Source organism: Halichoerus grypus, chromosome 5 (assembly GCF_964656455.1).
Source record: "Halichoerus grypus chromosome 5, mHalGry1.hap1.1, whole genome shotgun sequence".
Classification (NCBI taxonomy): domain Eukaryota; kingdom Metazoa; phylum Chordata; class Mammalia; order Carnivora; family Phocidae; genus Halichoerus; species Halichoerus grypus.
Genome location: NC_135716.1, coordinates 148,059,402 through 148,081,986, shown reverse-complemented (window position 1 = coordinate 148,081,986; position 22,585 = coordinate 148,059,402). Strand labels below are relative to the sequence as shown.

General features: G+C 37.3%; 1 protein-coding gene across 6 annotated transcripts in view; it reads right to left on the bottom strand.

Moving 5' to 3' along the window:
• The window catches only part of FAF1 (Fas associated factor 1), a 503,750-nt gene that overhangs the window by 265,045 nt on the left and 216,120 nt on the right, over positions 1-22,585 (bottom strand). For all 6 annotated transcript variants that reach the window (XM_078073166.1, XM_078073168.1, XM_078073169.1 and 3 more), the window contains one exon: positions 15,237-15,328. In XM_078073166.1, the coding sequence (XP_077929292.1) occupies positions 15,237-15,328 (92 nt within the window). The remainder of the gene's footprint in view (positions 1-15,236; positions 15,329-22,585) is intronic.

The window sequence follows — 22,585 nt, the reverse complement described above, 5'->3', positions numbered from 1 at the left end:
ACTAGGCAAAACAGATATGAGTAACATGCCTGGTAGAGAATATAAGGTAGTGATCATAAGGATACACCCTGGATTTGAGAAAAGACTGGAGGGCATGAGTGAGACCTTTAACACAGAGATAAGAAATAACATAGCAGAGATAAAAAGATCAATAAATGAAATAAGAAACACACTTCATGGAATGAACAGCTTCTGCAAAAAGCAGAGGAACAAATTAATGACCTAGAGCAGAGTAAAAGAAAGTATCAAGATGAACAGAAGAGAGAAAAAAGAATTATGCAAAACAAGAAAAGACTTGGGGAACTCAGTGACTAAATCAAATGTAATAACATTTGAGAGAAAAGGGGGCAGAGAAATTATTTGAAGAAATAACAGATGAAAATAGAGGTGCTTGGGTGGCTCAGTCAATTAAGCATCTGCCTTCCAGTCAGGTCATGATCCTGGGGTCCTGGGAGTGAGCCCCGTGTCAGGCTTCCTGCTCAGCAGGGGGCCTGCTTCTCCCTCTTCTTCTCCCTCTGCCCCTGCTCATGCTCTCTCTCTTGCTATCTTTCTTTCAAATAAATAAATAAAATATTTTTAAAAACAGCTGAAAACATCCCTAATCTGGGGAAGGAAACAGATATCCATATCCAGGAGAGGCACAAAAAACCCCCATTAATATCAAAAAAAGCAGATTCACACCAACACATAATTAAACTATGGCAAAATATAGTAATGAAGAAAAATTTTTAAAGCAGCAAGAAAAAAAAAAAAAAAAAAAAAAAAAAAAAGAAGACAGTAACTTACATGGGAAAACTCATAAGACGAGCAGGGGATTTTTCAGCTGAAACATTCTAAACCAGAAGGGAGTGGCATAATATATTCAAAGTGCTGAATGGAAAAAGTCTGCGGCTAAGAATACTCTATCCAGGAAGGCTATCATCAAAATAGGAGACATAAAGAGTTTCCCAGACAAACTAAAATGAAAGGAGTTCAAGACCACTGAGCTAGCCTGCAAGAAATATTAGAAGGGACTCTGAGTAGAAAGGAGAGACCAAACGTGACAGCATAACAGCAGGAAACACAAAAGCAGTAAAAATGAATATTTCTGTAAAAAGCCAGTCAAGGAACTCATAATATAAAAGAATGTAATATATGACACCATATACCTCAAACGTGGGGAGAAGTAAAAAAAAATGGGTTCAAACTTAAATGATGATCAACTTAATATAGACTGCTATATGCAGAAGACATTGTATACAAACCTAATGGTAACCACAAATCAAAAACTACTAATGTATATGGCAAAGAATAAAGAGAAAGAAAGAAAAATATATCACTAAAGAAAACCAGAAGACCATGAAAGAGAGAAAGACAAGAAAGGATCAGAGAAAATCTTCAGAAACACAGAACAAGTAATAAAATGACAACATTAAAATGGACTAAATGCTCCAATCAACAGATAAAGGGTGATGGAATGGATAAAAAAACAAGACCCATCTACAGGATGCCTACTAGAGATTCATTTTAGACCTAAAGAGTCCCATACACTAAAAGTGAGGGAATGGAGAAACATTTGTCATGCAAACGGATGTCAAAAGAAAGCCAAAGTAGCAATACTTATATCAAACAAAATAGCCTTTAAAACAAACATTGTAAAAAGAGATAAAGGAGGACTCTATATAATAATAAAGGGGACAATCCAACAGAAAGGGGACAATCCAACAAGAAGATATAACAAATACAAATATTTCTGTACCCAATACATAAAACAGTTAATAACAAGCATAAAGGAACTAATCAATAAAAATAAAATAATAGTAGGAGACTTTAACACCTCCACTTACATCAATGGACAGATCATCTAAACAGATCATCAACAAGGAAACAATGGCTTTGAATGACACATTGGACCAGAGGGATTTAACAGATACATTCAGAACATTCCATCCTAAAACAGCAGAATACACATTCTTTCCAAGTGCACATGGGACACTCTCTAGCATAAATCACATATTAGGCAAAACAAAACAGGCCACATCAAATTTAAAAAGAAGTCATACCATGCATCTTTTCTGACTACAACACTATGAAACTAGAAGTCAACCACAAGAAAAAATCTGGAGGGGCGCCTGGGTGGCTCAGTCATTAAGCAGCTGCCTTCAGCTTGGGTCGTGATCCCAGGGTCCTGGCATCAAGCCCCGCATTGGGCTCCCTGCTCGGCAGGAAGCCTGCTTCTCCCTCTCCTACTCCCCCTGCTTGTGTTCCCTCCCTCGCTGTGTCTCTCTCTGTCAAATAAATAAACAAAATCTTTAAAAAAAGAAAAGAAAAAATCTGGAAAGACCACGAATACATGGAGATTAAATAACATGTTACTAAACAATGAATGGGTCAACAAAGAAGTAAGAAATAAAAAAAAAGTACATGGAAACAAATGAAAATGAAAACACAATGGTTCAAAACCTTTGGGATGCAGCAAAAGTGGTTCTAAGAGGGAAGTTTACAGCAATATAGGCCTACCTCAGGAAGCAAGAAAAATCTCAAATAAATAACCTAACCTTAGACCTAAAGGAACTAAGAAAAAGGACAAAAAACAAAACCTAAAGCCAGCAAAATGAAGGAAATAATAAACATTACAACAGAAATAAATGATATAGAAATTTAAAAAACAACAGAAGAGATCAATGAAACCAGGAACTGGTCCTCTGGAAAAAATCAATAAAACTGATAGGCCTCTAGAGGGGCGGAGCAAGATGGCAGAGGAGTAGGAGACCTGGATTTCCTCTCCTCTCAGGAATTCACCTGGATAGGGATCAAACCAATCTGAACACCTATGAACTCAACAGGAGATCGAAGAAAAGAATAGCAACAACTCCCTGAACAGAAAAGCGACCACTTTCTGGAAGGTAGGACGTGCGGAGAAGTGAATCCGAGGCGATATTCGGGAGGATAGACGGCAGGGGAGGGGCCTCCGTCGGCCGCTTCTGGCAAGTGATAGAACCGCGGAGCACAAAATCGGAACTTTTAGAAGTCTGCTCCGCTGAGGGAAGTCACTCCGGTGGCTAAGCGGGGGGTGGAACCCTCGTGGGACAGTGTGGTCTCAGGACCCTCGGGGTCACAGAAAGACCGGGGGTGCCTGAGTGCGGCAGAGCTCCCAGGTATCGGAGCGGGGAAGCCGGCTGCAGAGACGGAGCCGAGGCACGGGCTCTCAGCTCGGGGTTGCCATAAACTGTGATCCGCGGCACAGTCAGGCCCCTGCTCCTCCAGCAGGGACCCAACAAGCGGCAGATCTGGGGAGACTCACCTTCTTCCCCCGGGAGGAGAGGTGCAGGAGCGCACCGCAGGGATCTGCTGGGTTTGGAGACTCCACCCGGGGTCAGGTGCCAGAGATAGAAACGTGCGGTCACAGGCCGGGTGAACACGGAGTGTGGCCGGAGACTGGGGAGACGGGAGTGACTGGCGGCTTTTCTCTGGGGGCTCACTGAGGAGCGGGGCCTGAGTTCTCGGCTCCTCTGGGGCAGAGATTGGGAGGCCGCCATTTTCACTCTCGGCCTCCAAAGCTGTACGGAAAGCTTGAAGGGAACAAAAGCTCCGGAGAGCAAACCGGAGCAGATTACTTAGCCGGGACCGGGCAAGGGCAGGGCAATTCCGCCTCCGGCAAAGACTTTTGGGAACCACGGCAACAGGCCCCTCCCCCAGAAGATCAGCGAGAACAGCCAGCCAAGACCAAGTTTACTGATCAATGAGAACGGCAGAACTCCAGCGCTAGGGGAATAATGCACATAGAATTCATGGCTTTTTTACCATGATTCTTTAGTCTTTCAAAGTTAATTTTTTTTTTTAAACTGTCTTTTTTTTTTTTTTGAATTTTTCTTTTTCCCTTTTTCAACCAACATCTTATCAATCCCTTTTTTAAAAAAAACATTTTTAGTTTTCATTTTTAGTTTTCATTTTTAGAGTCATATTCTATCCCTTCATAGTAGTTACCCGTATTGTTGGCATATATATATAAGTTCTCTCTTTAAAATTTTGAGATAGTTTCTTCTAACAGATCAAAATATACCCTAAATCTCTATTGTATGGTTTTTTTCTACTCCCCTGCCTGATCACATTCTCTCCCTTTTTTTTTCTCCTTTTTTTTTTAAATCCTCTTCTTTCTTTTTTCAAACAACTTCTTATCAATTCCTTTTATAAAATTTTTTATAATTTTCATCTTTACAGTCATATTCCATCCCTTCATCATATCAACCCTTATTTTTGTACATATATAAGTTTTTCTTTCTTTAAAATTTTGGGAGGCACTTTCTTCTAACAGACCAAATACACCCAAAATCTAGTGTGTGGCACTGATCTATATACTAGCCTGATCATATGTGATCACATTCTGGTTTTTTTTGTGGTTTTTTTCTATTTTTGTTTGTTTTTATCTTTATCTTTTTCTTTTCCTTTTCTTTTTTTTTCTTTTTCTTTTTTCTCTCTTTCCCTTTCTTTTCCCACTGCTTCAGGTCTTTTCTGATTTGTTTAGAGTATATTTTCTGGCAACGTTGTCACCCTGTTAGCATTTTGTTCTCTCATTCATCTACTCTCCTCTGGACAAAATAACAACACGGAAAAAATCACCTCAACAAAAAGAACAAGAGGTAGTACCGACTGCCAGGGACTACTCAATACGGACATTAGTATAATGTCAGATCTAGAGTTCAGAATCATCACTTTAAAGATACTAGCTGGGCTTGAAAAAAGCATGGAAGTTATTAGAGAAACCCTTTCTGGAGAAATAAAAGAACTAAAATCTAACCAAGTCGAAATCAAAAAGGCTATTAATGAGGTGCAATCAAATATGGGGGCGCTAACTGCTAGGATAAATGAGGCAGAAGAAAGAATCAGTGAGATAGAAGACCAAATGATGGAAAATAAAGAAGCTGAAAAAGAGAGATAAACAACTACTGGATCATGAGGGCAGAATTCGAGAGATAAGCGATACCATAAGACGAAACAACATTAGAATAATTGGGATCCCAGAAGAAGAAGAAAGAGAGAGAGGGGCAGAAGGTATAATGGAGCAAATTATAGCAGAGAACTTCCCTAATTTGGGGAAGGAAACAGGCATCAAAATCCAGGAAGCACAGAGAACCCCTCTCAAAATCAATAAAAATAGGTCAACACCCCGACATCTAATAGTAAAACTTACGAGTCTCAGAGACAAAGAGAAAATCCTGAAAGCAGCTTGGGAGAAGAGATATGTAACCTACAATGGTAGAAACATTAGACTGGCAACAGACCTATCCACAGAGACCTGGCAGGCCAGAAAGGACTGGCAGGATATATTCAGAGCACTAAATGAGAAAAATATGCAGCCAAGAATACTATATCCAGCTAGGCTGTCATTGAAAATTGAAGGAGAGATAAAAAGCTTTCAGGACAAACAAAAACTAAAGGAATTTGCAAACACGAAACCAGCCCTACAAGAAATATTGAAAGGGGTCCTCTAAGCAAAGAGAGAGCCTGAAAGCAACATAGACCAAAAAGGAACACAGACAAGATACAGTAACAGTCACCTTGCAGGCAATACAATAGCACTAAATTCCTATCTTTCAATAGTTACCCTGAATGTAAATGGGCTAAATGCCCCAATCAAAAGACACAGGCTATCAGATTGGATTAAAAAACAAGACCCATCGATATGCTGTCTGCAAGAGACTCATTTTAGACCCAAAGACACCCCCAGATTTAAAGTGAGGGGGTGGAAAACCATTTACCATGCAAATGGACACCAAAAGAAAGCTGGGGTGGCAATCCTTCTATCAGACAAATTAGATTTTAAACCAAAGACTGTAATAAGAGATGAGGAAGGACAATATAGCCTACTTAAAGGGTCCATCCAACAAGAAGATCTAACAATTGTAAATATCTATGCCCCTAACATGGGAGCAGCCAATTATATAAGGCAATTAATAACAAAAGCAAAGAAACACATTGACAACAATACAATAATAGTGGGGGACTTTAACACTCCCCTCACTGAAATGGACAGATCATCTAAGCAAAAGATCAACAAGGAAATAAAGACTTTAAATGACACACTGGACCAAATGGACTTCACAGACATATTCAGAACATTCCATCCCAAAGCAACAGAATACACATTCTTCTCTAGTGCCCATGGAATATTCTCCAGAATCGATCACATCCTAGGTCATAAATCAGGTCTCAACTGGTACCAAAAGATTGGGATCATTCCCTGCCTATTTTCAGACCACAATGCTTTGAAACTAGAACTCAATCACAAGAGGAAAGTCGGAAAGAACTCAAATACATGGAGGCTAAAGAGCATCCTCCTAAAGAATGAATGGGTCAACCAGAAAATTAAAGAAGAATTAAAAAAACTCATGGAAACCAATGAAAATGAAAACACAACTGTTCAAAATCTTTGGGATGCAGCAAAGGCAGTCCTAAGAGGAAAGTATATAGCAATACAAGCCTTTCTCAAGAAACAAGAAAGGTCTCAAGTACACAACCTAACCCTACACCTAAAGGAGCTGGAGAAACAACAGCAAATAAAGCCTAAACCCAGCAGGAGAAGAGAAATAATAAAGATCAGAGCAGAAATCAATGAAATAGAAACCAAAAGAACAGTAGAACAGATCAACGAATCTAGGAGCTGGTCCTTTGAAAGAATTAACAAGATTGATAAACCCCTGGCCAGACTTATCAAAAAGAGAAGAGAAATGACCCAAATCAACAAAATCATGAATGAAAGAGGAGAAATCACAACCAACACCACAGAAATACAAAGAATTATAAGAACATATTATGAGCAACTCTATGCCAGCAAATTAGATAATGTGGAAGAAATGGATGCATTCCTAGAGATGTATCAACTACCAAAACTGAACCAGGAAGAAATAGAAAACCTGAACAGACCTATAACCACTAAGGAAATTGAAGCAGTCATCAAAAATCTCCCAAAAAACAAAAGCCCAGGGCCAGATGGCTTCCCAGGGGAATTCTACCAAACATTTAAAGAAGAATTAATACCTATTCTTCTGAAACTGTTCCAAAAAATAGAAATGGAAGGAAAACTTCCAAACTCGTTTTATGAGGCCACCATTACCTTGATCCCAAAACCAGACAAAGACCCCATCAAAAAGGAGAACTACAGACCAATATCCTTGATGAACATGGATGCAAAAATTCTCACCAAAATACTAGCCAATAGGATCCAACAGTACATTAAAAGGATTATTCACCACGACCAAGTGGGATTTATCCCTGGGCTGCAAGGTTGGTTCAACATCTGCAAATCAATCAATGTGATACAATACATTAACAAAAGAAAGAACAAGAATCATATGATCCTCTCAATAGATGCAGAAAAAGCATTTCACAAAGTACAGCATCCTTTCTTGATCAAAACTCTTCAGAGTATAGGCATAGAGGGTACATACCTCAATATCATAAAAGCCATCTATGAAAAACCTACAGCAAATATCATTCTAAATGGGGAAAAACTGAGAGCTTTCCCCCTAAGGTCAGGAACGCAGCAGGTATGTCCACTATCACCACTGCTACTCAACATAGTATTAGAAGTCCTAGCCACAGCAATCAGACAACAAAAAGAAATAAAAGGCATCTGAAATGGCAAAGAAGAAGTCAAACTCTCACTCTTTGCAGATGATATGATACTTTATGTGGAAAACCCCAAAGACTCCACCCCAAAACTGCTAGAACTCATACAGGAATTCAGTAAAGTGGCAGGATATAAAATCAACGCACAGAAATCAGTGGCATTCCTATACACCAACAACAAGACAGAAGAAAGAGAAATTAAGGAGTCGATCCCATTTACAATTGCACCCAAAACCATAAGATACCTAGGCATAAATCTAAGCAAAGAGGCAAAGGATCTGTACTGAGAAAACTATAAAATACTTATGAAAGAAATTGAGGAAGACACAAAGAAATGGAAAAACGTTCCATGCTCATGGATTGGAAGAACAAATATTGTGAAGCTGTCAATGCTACCTAGAGCAATCTACACATTCAATGCAATCCCCATCAAAACACCATCCACTTTTTTCAAAGAAATGGAACAAATAATCCTAAAATTTGTATGGAACCAGGGGCGCCTGGGTGGCTCAGTTGGTTAAGCGACTGCCTTCGGCTCAGGTCATGATCCTGGAGTCCCTGGATCGAGTCCCGCATCGGGCTCCCTGCTCGGCGGGGAGTCTGCTTCTCCCTCTGACCCTCCCCCTTCTCATGTACTCGCTCTCTCTCATTCTCTCTCCCTCAAATAAATAAATAAAATCTTTAAAAAAAAAAAAAAAATTTGTATGGAACCAGAAAAGACCCTGAATAGCCAGAGGAATGTTGAAAAAGAAAAGCAAAGCTGGTGGCATCACAATTCCGGACTTCCAGCTCTATTACAAACCTGTCATCATCAAGACAGTATGGTACTGGCACAAAAACAGACACATAGATCAATGGAACAGAATAGAGAGCCCAGAAATGGACCCTCAACTCTATGGTCAACTAATCTTTGACACAGCAGGAATGAATGTCCAATGGAAAAAAGACAGTCTCTTCAACAAATGGTGTTGGGAAAATTGGATAGCCACATGCAGAAGAATGAAACTGGACCATTTCCTTACACCACACACAAAAATAGACTCAAAATGGTTGAAAGACCTCAATGTGAGACAGGAGTCCATCAAAATCCTAAAGGAGAACACAGGCAGCAACCTCTTCGACCTCAGCCGCAGCAACTTCTTCCTAGAAACATCGCCAAAGGCAAGGGAAGCAAGGGCAAAAATGAACTATTGGGACTTCATCAAGATAAAAAGCTTTTGCAAAGCAAAGGAAACAGTCAACAAAACCAAAAGACAACCGACAGAATGGGAGAAGATATTTGCAAATGACGTATCAGATAAAGGGCTAGTATCCAAAATCTATAAAGAACTTATCAAACTCAACACCCAAAGAACAAATGATCCAATCAAGAAAGGGGCAGAAGACATGAACAGACATTTTTCCAAAGAAGACATCCAAATGGCCAACAGACACATGAAAAAGAGCTCAATATCGCTCGGCATCAGGGAAATCCAAATCAAAACCTCAATGAGATACCACCTCACACCAGTCAGAATGGCTAAAACTAACAAGTCAGGAAATGACAGATGTTGGCGGGGATGTGGAGAAAGGGGAACCCTCCTACACTGTTGGTGGGAATGTAAGCTGGTGCAGCCACTCTGGAAAACAGTATGGAGGTTCCTCAAAAAGTTGAAAATAGAGCTACCATATGATCCAGCAATTGCACTACTGGGTATTTACACCAAAGATACAAAAGTAGGGATCCGAAAGGGTATGTGCACCCCGATGTTTATAGCAGCAATGTCCACAATAGCCAAACTGTGGAAAGAGCCAAGATGTCCATCAACAGATGAATGGATAAAGAAGATGTGGTATATATATACAATGGAATATTACGCAGCCATCAAAAGGAATGAGATCTTGCCATTTACAGCGATGTGGATGGAACTGGAGGGTATTATGCTGAGCGAAATAAGTCAAACAGAGAAAGACATGTATCATATGACCTCACTGATATGAGGAATTCTTAATCTCAGGAAACAAACTGAGGGTTGCTGGAGTGGGGGGTGGGGTGGGAGGGATGGGGTGACTGGGTGATAGACACTGGGGAGGGTATGTGCTCTGGTAAGCGCTGTGAATTGTGCAAGACTGTTGAATCTCAGATTTGTACCTCTGAAACAAATAGTGCAATATATGTTAAGAAAAAAAAAAGAAGAAGAAGATAGCAGGAGGGGAAGAATGGAGGGGGGGAAATCGGAGGGGTAGACGAACTATGAGAGACGATGGACTCTGAAAAACAAACTGAGGGTTCTAGAGGGGAGGAGGGTGGGAGGATGGGTTAGCCTGGTGATGGGTATTGAGGAGGGCACGTTCTGCATGGAGCACTGGGTGTTATGCACAAACAATGAATCACGGAACACTACATCTAAAACTAATGATGTAATGTATGGGGATTAACATAACAATAAAAAAAATCTTAAAAAAAAACAAAACTGATAGGCCTCTAGCCAGATTCATCAAGAAAAAAAAGGAAGGACCCAAATAAGTAAAATCACAAGTGAGAGAGAAGAAATAATAAAGACCACAGAAATATAAACAAGTATAAGAGAATATTATGAAAAACTATATGCTCATAAATTGGACAACCTAGAAGAAATGGATTTCCTAAAAACAAATAACCTACCAAAACTTAAACAGAAAGAAATAAAAAATTTGAACAGACCAATTACCAGTAAGGAAATTGAATCAGTAATCAAAAAATTCCCATGAAACAAAAGTCTAGGACCAGATGGCTTCACAGGCAAATTCTACCAAACATTTGAAGAGCTAATAACCTATTCTTCTCAAACTATTCTAAAAAACAGAAATGGAAGGAAAACTTCTAAATTCATTATATGAGGCCAACAGCATTACCCTGATACCAAAACCAGACAAAAACACCACACAAATAAGAGAACTACTGGCCAATATCTCTGATGAACATAGATACAAAAATCCTCTAAAGAATACTAGCAAACAAAATCCAACAATACATTAAAAATATCATTCACCACAATCAAGTGGGATTTATTCTTGGGCTGCAAGGATGGTTCAATATTTGCAAATTAATCAACATGATACACGTTATCAATAAGAGAAAGGATAAGAACCATATGATCATTTCAGTGGATGCAGAAAAAGCATTGGACAAAGTACAACATTCATTCATGATAAAAACTCTCAAAAAGTAGGTTTAGAGGGAACATACAAAAGGCCATATATGACAAAACCACAGCTAACATCATCCTCAATGGGGAAAAACTGAGGGCCTTTCTCCCAAAGTCAGAAAAAAGACAAGGATGCCCACTCTCACCAATTCTATTCAACATATTACTCAGTCTTAGCCACAGCAATCAGACAACAAAAATAAATAAAAGGCATCCAGATCAGCAAGAAGTAAAACTCACTATTTGCATACGACATGATACTATATATGGAAAACCCAAAAGACTCCTAGAACTGACACAACAATTCAGTAAAGTTGCAGGATACAAAATCAATCTACAGAAATCTGTTGCATTTCTATATACCAATAATGAAGCAGCAGAAAAAGAGATTAAGAAAACAATCCCATTTACAACTGCACCAAAAATAGTAAGATACCTAGGAATAAACCTAACAAAACAGCTGAAAGACCTGTACTCTGAAAACTATAAAACATTGATGAAAGAAACTGAAGATGACACAAAGAAATGGAAAGACATTCCACACTCATAGATTGGAAGAATAAATATTGTTAAAATGTCTCTACTACCCAAAGCAATCTACCCATTTAATGTAATCCCTATCAGAATACCACAAGCATTTTTCACAGAATTAGAACAAACAATCCTAAAGTTTATATGGAACCACAAAAGGCCTGAAGAGCCATAGCAACCTTGAAAAAGAAAAGCAAATCTAGGGGCATCACAATTCCAGATTTCAAATTATTTTACAAAGCTGTAGTAATCAAAATAGTATTACTGGAAAAAAAAGACACATAGATCAATGGAAAAGAACAGAAAACCCAGAAATAAACCCACACCTATATGATCAATTAATCTTTGGCAAAGCAGGAAAGAATATCCAATGGGAAAGACAGTCTCTTCAACAAATATTGCTGAGAAAACTGGACAGCAACATGCAAAAGAAACTGAACCACTTTTCTACATCATACAGAAAAATAAATTCAAAATGGATGAAAGACCTAAATGTTAGACCTGAAACCATAAAAATCCTAGAAGATAACACAGGCATTAACTTCTCTGACATCAGCCATAGCAACTTTTTTCTAGGTATGTCTCCTGAGGCAAGGGAAACAAAAACAAACTATTGGGACTGCATCAATATAAAAAGCTTCTGCACAGTGAAGAAAACAATCAACAAAATCAAAAGGTAAACCTACAGAATGGGAGGAGATATTTGCAAATGACATTATCCAATAAAGGGTTAGTATCCTAAATATAAAGAACTTGTACAACTCAACACCCAAACACCAAATAATCCAATTAAAATATGGGCAGAAAACATGAACAGACATTTCTCCACAGGAGATATACAGATGGCCAACAGACACATGAAAAGATGCTCAACATCAGGGAAATGCAAATCAAAACCACCAGGTGATATCACCTCACACCTGTCAGAATGGCTAAAATCAAAAAACACAACAGACAAGTGTTGGCAGGGATGTGGAGAAAAAGGAACCCTCTTGCACTGTTGGTGGGAATGCAAACTGGTACAGCCATTCTGAAAACAGTATGGAGGTTCCTCAAAATGTTAAAAATAGAACTACCCTATGATCCAGCAATTGCACTACTGGGTATTTACCCAAAGAATACAAAAACACAAATTCAAAGGGATACACGCACCTGTATATTTATAGCAGCATTATTTACAACAGCCAAATATGGAAGCAGCCAAAGTGTCCACTGATGATGAATAAAGAAGATGTGGTATATATATACAATGGAGTATTATTCAGCCATAAAATAAAATGAAATCACTATTTGCAACAACATGATGGAACTAAAGAGTATAATGCTAAGCAAACTAAATCAGTCAGAGAAAAACATATGCCATATGATTTCACTCCTATGTGGAATTTAAGAAACAAAACAAATGAGCAAAGGAGAAAAAAAGAGAGAGACATAAACTAAGAAACAGACTCTTAACTATAGAGAACAAACTAATGGTTATCAGAGGGGAGGTTGATAGGGGGATGGCTTAAATAGATGATAGGGCTTAAGGAGTGCACTAGTTGTGAAGAGCTCCGGGTGATGCAAAGAATTAGTGAATCTCTATATTGCACACCTGAAACTAATATAACACTGTAGGTTAACTAACTGGAATTAAAATAGAAACTTAAAAAAAAATTCATAAAGCCAACTAAGGAAGACTACTTTAGTGCTATATTAAGTACTCATTCTCCAATAAAACACTGCATTTCATAAGCACTGTAAGGCCCTGCTTGCCTAGGAACTGAGCAATTTGACAATCAGACAATCAAAGGAAGGTCAGCCACATAGCAATGAAGAATATTTCCATTAGCCCAGGAAGACATTTTGATAAATCCATTTAATCATGTGACTGGAAAGCAATAGATTATAACCAGTAATGTCTCCTATCTGCTCATAATTATGTGGATTACATACTGGGTAACAGTGATTACACTCTGTTAACTAAACTACAAAAATAATGCCCTGACTAGATACAGAACCATACATATAACTTCTTGTTTAACTTAATCTCATGTAGTGTTGATAACAACTACTATAAACACAAGGACTACAGTACTGTTTGGCTGTGTGTAATGATGAGCAAATTCAACCTCCCATTAATATGTGACCTTAACAGAAAATAAACAGTGACCAAAGAAATGTTTAAATTCTTAACTTAAAATGAACTATTAACAGACTATCAAGTACAATTACATTAGATTTAACTTTTTTCAGTTCAGTGATTTCTACTTTGGTACAAGCCATGTTTAATTTTTTTGCTACTACCTACCTGTAATGGCATAATTTATAATAAGAAATATACATTTGGTCTTCTCTCCCCCTTCCCCCCACCCAAGAGCTCCCTAAAACCCTTGGAATTTTCTAAATGATGAGAGTGATACAGGTGGAAGGAGCAAGGGATCTTTTGTTATTCATAACAAGCCCCTTTCAGCCACACAAGAGTTTGTTCATGAGTTAATGACTTTGAGAAAAAATCCTCAGGATGAGGACTGGTTGCAAGGGAAAGCAAGCAAGTGATTAGAGGGTTGGAACTTTCAGCTACCTGCATTCTCCCTGCCTCCACATTTGTAGGGAGGGCAGAGGGGCTGGAGGTTGAGTTAATTATTAATAGCCAATAATTTAGTCAATAGTGCCTATGTAATAAAGCCTCTATAAAAAACCCTAGCTGATGGGTTTTAAAGAGCTTTCAAGTTGGTGAACAAGAATGCATCTATGTGCTGTAAGAGTGGCACACCCCAAACTTTAAGCTCCTGTGCTCAAGACATTTCCAGATCTTGTCCTATTTATCTGTTCATCCGGCTGTTCATCTATATTCTTTAAAATATGTCTTATAATAAATTGGTAATAGTAAGTAGAGCACTTTTCTGAGTTCTGTGTGTCATTCTAGCAAATTATCAAACCCAAGAAGGGGGTTTTGGGAACCTCCAATGTATACCCAGTTGTTCAGAAGCACAGGAGACAACCTAGACTTGAAATAGTATCTGATGTGGGAGCAGTCTTATGGAACTGAGCCCTGAACCTATGGGATTAGATGCTATCTCCAGGTAGATAGTTTCAGAATTTATTTAAATTATAGAACATCAAGCTGGTATTGAAGAATTGCCACATATTTGGTAGCCAGAAGTGTTCTGTGAGTAGTACAGTAGAGAAAAACAGTAATTTTTTCCTTCTACTATATAATAATAAAAATATTTGATACGTGGTAGGAAAAGTTTGAGAATATCCCAAGTTTAGGCACACAGGTCTACACAAAATCACCAAGTAGTATTTAAAAAGAAGTAAATGTGTATAAAAACTGTGAAAATCTAAAAACAACTTAAACATAGTTCTGGAATGATACTGTACTCACAAAAATTATTACTCTATCACTAACATCATGTACCACCTAGCAATAATAATGCCATAATTTAATATTAAAATCATTTAATCATTCTATAAATGTCCCGTTTCACTGTGAATAATGAAAAAAGAACGAGATACTTTATTCCAAAAAGAGATAAAATCTTAATAAAAATGTTGTATCAGTGCTTTTCAAGCTGTATTCTGCAGTGCCTGATGAATTTTCCTCAAAGGTATGCCTTCTTTAGCCATGGGAGAAGCTAGAGTTCCATTTACTCAATCTCTTCCATCCAACACTAGTCCTTCCCCTTCAAACAGAACAGTATCATTTTTTACTATTTTTCCCATAATGGAGTTTTGCTAAAGATTTTCTTTGGAAAAAAAATTCCACCACTAAAATCAAACTACCCAAACCAAATAGTTTGAAATTTTATGTAGTTAATAGTTGTTGGTAAGTTAAAGCTTCAGCAAGATTTTTATTTTATTTCATTTTGATATTTATATACAGCTTAAAGCAACTTAACAATCAAGCTTTTCATTTCAGATTCTCAGGAAAAGTAAACACCTTACCCAGCATGACTAGATGATGAAGGTGGCGGCAAGTCCGGTGTAAGGACATAAAGACTGTTGTTTTTTGGCAAATGTAGCGATTTTAAGACCGTCTGAAAAAGAAAAATTAAAAACAAAAAAATGACTGTTGATTGTATATTGTTCATTTTTTCCCTAAAGTTCTTAAAATTTTTTCAATATTGTAATTTTTTGAAACTTTTGACAATTTCCTAAACAGAATAATGCAGAACTATTGAAACCAAGTAACTTGTTTCTCCTATATATATATATATATATATATATATATATATATATATATAAGCATAAATATGAACATTAAAAATAAAATACAAAATCTTTAGCTCATGATGAGATACAATAGATAAGAACACACAATTAAGAGTCATTAATTTCTTCACTGAAGAAGTATATCCTTGAAACTAATATGCACTTTGTTCCAGGATCATTATAGCAAAAATTAGCAATGGAGGTTTTTAGAGATCATAAGACTTAGAAAAGATCATAGTGAGCAACTCAACCCAATGGCTTTATAGATGAGGAGCTGCAGCCTGAGAAATAAGGTAACTTGGATGAGATCTCTAGTAAATGTTACCTAGGTCACTTAACTCTTTCTCCAGAGAATTTTTATGTTAAAATGATCCATCCAGGGTGAATAAACTACTCTTGGGATACATCTGAACTACATCTTGAAAACCATACAAAAGTTCACTAAATTTTTTTGGCCATAAAATTACTACATACCTTTCAAATTCCTAACTTGACGGTAAATACTAACATAGCTCAAACTTTTTTTTTTTTTTTAAAGTAGGCTCCACACTGGGCGTGGAGCCCAATGTGGGGCTCAAACTCAGAACCCTGAGATCAAGACCTGAGCTGAGATCAAGAATCAAACAGTTAACTGACTCTGCCTCCTAGGCACCCCTCAAACTTTTTTTGACAGCAAAATGCATTAAGAAACACATTTTATATCTTTACATCGTAACTCAGGACATACATATTTATTCGACAGATATTTATTGAGCCACCTACTCTGTGCCAGGACTATTTCAAACACTGAGGATATAGAGGTGAACAGCACAGTCTAAATCCCCTGATCTCTCTTATAGAGCTTTACATTTTAGTAGGAATAAATAAAGTAAGTAACCTATGTAGCTGAATATTAAAAAGTGATAATTTTTTGGATGAAAGATAGATCAGGGAAGGGGGGTGAAGCATATGGGGGTGGGAAGTTACGTAATTTTAAACTGGATGATCAGGGTGGAGCTTACTTGGAGAATGTGACATTTGAGCAAAGATGTAAAGGGGTGACAAAACAATTCATGAGAAAATACAGAAAAAGAATATGTCAGGCAAAGAAAACAGCATAAAATGCTTAAGGAACAACAAGAAGTCCAATGTAACTGAAGTCAAATGAACATTAGTAGAGATAGGTCAGAGAGAGAACAGTCACGGTAGGGACAAGAAATGTACTGAGCTATGGGCTTTGACTTTTACTCCTAATGAAAAGGTAAACTACTGGAGTGACATGATCAGATTCACATTTAAAAAGAATCACTTTGTCAGCTATGTTGAAAACAGATGGGAAGGGGTTGGCAGAGGAGGGTAGAAGCACACAGAAGGCTAATGGAATATACTAAGATAAGGGTGATAATGGCTTATGTCAGTGTGATGGTAGTAGAAGTGATGCAAAATAGCTAGATTCTGGATATATTTTGAAGATAGTGCCAAAACTTTCTTGACACACTGAATATATGTTATGACAGAAAAGGAGTCAGTAATGATCCTAAAGATTTTAGACTGAATAACTAGAAGGATGAAGTTACTATCAATTGAAATGGGAAAGAATGAAGATGAGGACTTCTATTTTGGACAGATAAGTTTGATATGTGTATTAGGCATTTAAGTGGAAAAGATAAGCAGCTGGATATATCAATCTGGAATTCAGGGAACAGGTCTGCGGTGGAGATATAAATTAAACATATAAAACTGTGCATATAAATGCACTTAAAAATCATTACACTGGATAAGATCACCACTGAATTTAGTTATGTGGTCACTTCACTGGTACTTTGACAAGAGCACAAGCAATTCTCTGCCTAGACTGGGCTCAGGAGGCATGGGGAGAAATAGAGACAAGAAATATAAACAAGTCTTTGGGGGAAGTTTTGTTATCAAGGGGACTAGAGGAATGGAGCGACTGCTGGAAGGGGAAGTGGGATCAAGAGAAAAATGGAAGAAAGAACATCATGTTTGTGGTTACACTCTATTAGAGGTAATGACCTACTAGAGGAAAATATTGATGATACAGGAAACACACGGAAGAATTAAGAGTGAAGTCCTTGAATAGGCCAGAGGACACAAAGAATGTAATCCAAAGCAAATATGGAGGTGTGGTCTTTGAAAGGAGAATGGACAGGCCATCTAGAGTAACAAAAGAAGAGTATGTGTGTAAGATGCAGGTAAGTAAAGAGAGACCAAGCTTATAGAAATTTTCTTGTATTGCCTTTATTTTGTGAGTGAAACAAAACAGGAAGTCAAGTTATCAGCTGAAAGCGAGAATAAGGGAGAAGTGCTTTAAAGGTCTGAGGAGAGGATAAGTATAAAATAACCATTTAGGATGTAGATAAACCAGGTAAATATACTGTGACTGCCTAGCAACATTAAGGGACTCTCTAAAGATCATGATCATGAATTTAAAGATACACCAATGATTTTATTTGTCTGTAGCCACATTTAGCTGTAATGCACAGAAGAGATGGAGTTGGATTTATTGAAAATAAGGACTTTTGTCATGCAGGATCCATAAAGAAAGAGTTGAGACTCTATGCAAGAAAGTGATTATAATGATTAATTGTGGGATTTAATCCACTCTAAGGAAGGAAGAGAGGACATGAAGGAGGTAATGATCACAAACGGATGGTAGAAACAATGGACTGGAGGCCTAAATAGTGTTGAAGGATTGCTGGAGTTAAGATACCAAAAAAATGAACTAGAAAGATAAGAGATAGTAAGCAGAAAATGGAAGCCTAAAATTAAGATTTGAAATTTATAATTAAATGATAGGACCACTGGAAGATATAGCTGATGCAGGGTGGAGGAAAAGATTTCTGTAGGAAAGAAATTCAAGAAACTAAGAGGCCAAGGTATTGGAAGAACCACTTATAAAGATAGTTAAATTACTAAAAATTAAGGGGGGCAATTATAGACCAGGACCTAAAAATCATCAGGAAATGAAGGGAGATGACCTCAATAAATAGGTGATGACCTTTTAACATGAAATTCAAAGCTGAAGATTTTAAGAGAGGAAGGACTGATAAAGGTCTGGAAGTGGAAGTGAGGTACAATAAGGACACATATTTTACCAGATAATCCAGTGGTATGATGGCTGCTAAAGAAAAGCAATTAACACTGGGAAGGCTATAATCAGGGAAATCCAAATCAAAACCACATTGAGATACCACCTTACACCAGTTAGAATGGGAAAAATGGACAGGGAAAGAAACAACAAATGTTGGAGAGGTTGTGGAGAAAGGGGAACCCTCTTACACTGTTGGTGGGAATGCAAGTTGGTACAGCCACTTTGGAAAACAGTGTGGAGGTGCCTCAAAAATTTAAAAATAGAGCTACCCTATGACCCAGCAATTGCACTACTGGGTATTTACCCCAAAGACACAGATGTAGTGAAAAGAAGGGCCATATGCACCCCAATGTTCATAGCAGCAATGTCCGCAATAGCCAAACTGTGGAAAGAGCCGAGATGCCCTTCAACAGATGAATGGATAAAGATGTGGTCCATATATAGAATGGAATATTACTCACCCATCAGAAAAGATGAATACCGAACTTTTACATCAACATGGATGGGACTGGAGGAGATTATGCTAAGTGAAATAAGTCAAGCAGAGAAAGTCAATTATCATATGGTTTCACTTATTTGTGGAACATAAGGAATAACATGGAGGACATTAGGAGAAGAAAGGGAAAAATGGGGAGGGGGAATTGGAGGGAGAGATGAACCATGAAAGACTATGGACTCTGAGAAACAAACAGGGTTTTAGAGGGGAGGGGGGAGGGGGCATTGGTTAGCCCGGTGATGGGTATTAAGGAGGGCACGTACTGCATGGAGCACTGGGTGTTATACGAAAACAATGGATCGTGGATCACCACATCAAAAACCAATGATGTATTGTATGGTGACTAACATAACATAATAAAATTAAAAAAAAAAAAATTCCAGAAAGCTACAGGACATTACCAATGAGTCTGAAGTTGAAAGAAACTTCTCTAAACTATCAATTATAAAATTATTGTCACATCAAAAGGTGATCAAAGAGTGTGCAACAAACTAAAAGTGGGGAAAAAAAAAAAAGTATTACAGAGATGCGTCAGGCAGTTAATGCAAATACTTTAGTTTTCTGCCTTTTGTGATGTTTGAGGTATATTTTAGCTTTGTGAAATTTGTAATTCATTGTGATTTATTTCCTTATTCTCATTAAATACTCACTTTTGTGTCTTAAAAAAAAAAAAAACCACTGGGAAGGCTATAGAGAAACAATGTCCTCAGGAAGGCAGGTTTCAGTCAGAGGAAGATGGTGAAAGGAATATGCAGGGAAGAGGTTGACAACAGAGGGAATCTGGCTAGTGATAAAATTAGTTCCACAGGGAATAGCAAACAGGTTTCAGGTATTGTAAACGAAAAAGGATAGAGACAGATATGGCCTATGCAGAAACTATGGAAATTTGAGTGAGGGGTGATATGAGAATCTTAAGACTCCTTGCAGTGACTGGCATAAACAGTGGGAAAAGAAGTAATAAAATTAGTCCTGGTTTAATCAAACAATAATATTAAGGCTGAAAGTGTTGGAAAGCAAGTGGAATGAATGTCTAGGAATCTCTCTTAACCCTGCAGATGGAAATAGAGACAGGAGGCTGATCTTACCCAAACATAAAACATGAGGAACTCATTCTTGATCCCTCCACAAGAAGGTTCATCTTACTAAGTACACAGTCTTACTCCATAGACATTGGGACTTCATTTGACTAATATTAGCTATATGTTAAGTAAAAATACCCTTACTATTTGCAATGTACTCTGACATCTTCTATTCTATTTCTTTTTTTTAATGCTGACTATAACCCACTCAATTCACTTCACAACCCATTAATGTATTTGTAACCCATGATCTGCAAAAACACTGCAGTAGGCAATTACTCATAATTTCACCTTTAAGTTCCGAATCTTTATATCAAATATTTGTAAGTCCTTTTGGAAGTGATCTGTGTTACCTCTCTAGAGTTAACATGCAAACAAAACACACGCATATATACATAGGAAAATTATTTTTTACCTTTCTATTTTTCATTATTTTAACTGTTGGATTACTGATAAATGTTTACTCTTACTGCTTGATCAAGTCACTACTGTCCTTTTGCTACACCACCATCCAAAGATTTTCCACTAAATCTTCCCCCTCAAATCACATACGGAATGATTATATAAAAGGATACTTTCTTTAAGTCACTCATTCATCCATTCCACAAACATTTACTCATGGGACTATGACAGAAATTGGTGGGATGGGAACCTAATTTTATAGAGGCCTGTTAGAGAAAGTAATGTTTAAACTGAGACCTGAAGGATAAAATAGAGCCACCCATGTGAAGAACTGGGGGCAAAGCATTCCAAGCAGTTGAAGGTACAGGTAAAGATATAAAGTGCTTGGTTCTATTAGAAGAATTAAAAGGGGGTTCCTATGGCTGCATCATGGAAAGTGAGAGTAAGAAAGGTTGAAGATGAGGTTGCAGAGGTGAACAGTGCATAAAAATACAATGCCTTTTGAACCATGGTGAGTAGCTTGAATTTTATTCAAAGTGCAGTAAAAAACTGTTTTAACAGGAGAGTGATATAATTCAATTTATGTTCTTAAAAGATCATTCTGGCTGCCGTGTGGAGAATGTAAGGAAGAACCCAGGAAAGGAAGCCGGAAAAACAATGATGAAGCTATTACACTCGTCCAGGCAAAAGATGCTAATGGCCTAGATTAGGCAGCATGATAAAAATGCTGAAAAGTGACCATAGTTGACATATATTTTGGAGACAGAAGCTATAGGACTTACCAAAGGATTAGGTGTTGTTTGAAATGGGAAAAGACTGGATGCTCATATTTTTGGATTCAGCAGTGGCTATACAGTGCTGCTGTTTACTGGGGGGAAACTGGTAGAGAAATGGTATGGAAAGGAAAACCAAGAGCTCCATTTTAAACACGCTAACTTTAAGATGTCATAAGGTATGCAAGTACCAAAGTGAATTACCAGTTTGGATACATGAATTCACAGAAGTATAACCTGGAAATATAAATCTGGGAGCAATCAGAAAATTAATGGCATAGGAATAGCAGAAATCACCTTAGGAAAAGAGTACATAGAAATAAGTAACTGAAAATATTGTTGGTGACAAAAGACTATGTTCAAATATTAGAACAGACAGCTTTAAGAAAATTTTCAAAATAATTGCCTTTCTCTTTACAAACTACTGAAAATGCCATGTGCAAATGATTCATATCCATAGATTTCTCAATAAATGAACAAATAAATGATACAGCCATATAAACTAATGCACTTTAGTGTTTTATTTCTGCCAAGGTTGTTGATTTACTCAGATAGCATTTCTTTTTATTTTTTAACCTATGTTTCAATTACAACAGCCATGTAGCACAAGGGGTCAGCAAACTATGCCCATGGGACAAATCTATCCCATTGCCTATTTTTATATGGCCTACGATGTTAAGGATGATTTTTACATCTTTTAAATGGTGGGGGAAAAAAATCAAAAGAAGAGTATCTCATGATATGTGAAATTACATAAAATTCAAATTTCTGTGTCCACAAATAAAGATGTATTGGAAAACAGTCACGGCTCACTCTTTCACATATGGCCTACGGTTCCTTTCACATTACAACAGCAGAACTGAGTAGCTACAATGGAGACTGTACTGCCCACAAAGCCTAAAATATTTATAACCTGGTTCTGTATAGAAAGTCTGCTGACCCCTAAAATAGTACATCACTAACTTCTACCTAAATTTATAAATATCTTGCTAATGTGAAATTCACATAAATATCTTATTGAAATACTCCAAACATCTCCATATACCAAATGAACTCACATATATTTATAAGCACAATGTCTACCAGAAGTCACTGACAAAGAACTGAACCAAAAGTTGAAGATTCTAAGTTTATGCCTAGATATTGAAATATCAAGTTAGTAACTATGAAAAGATTTGATAATTATTTGCACTTCAAACATCTAAAACTTTAGCATTAATTCATTTCTTTCCTTCCCTCCC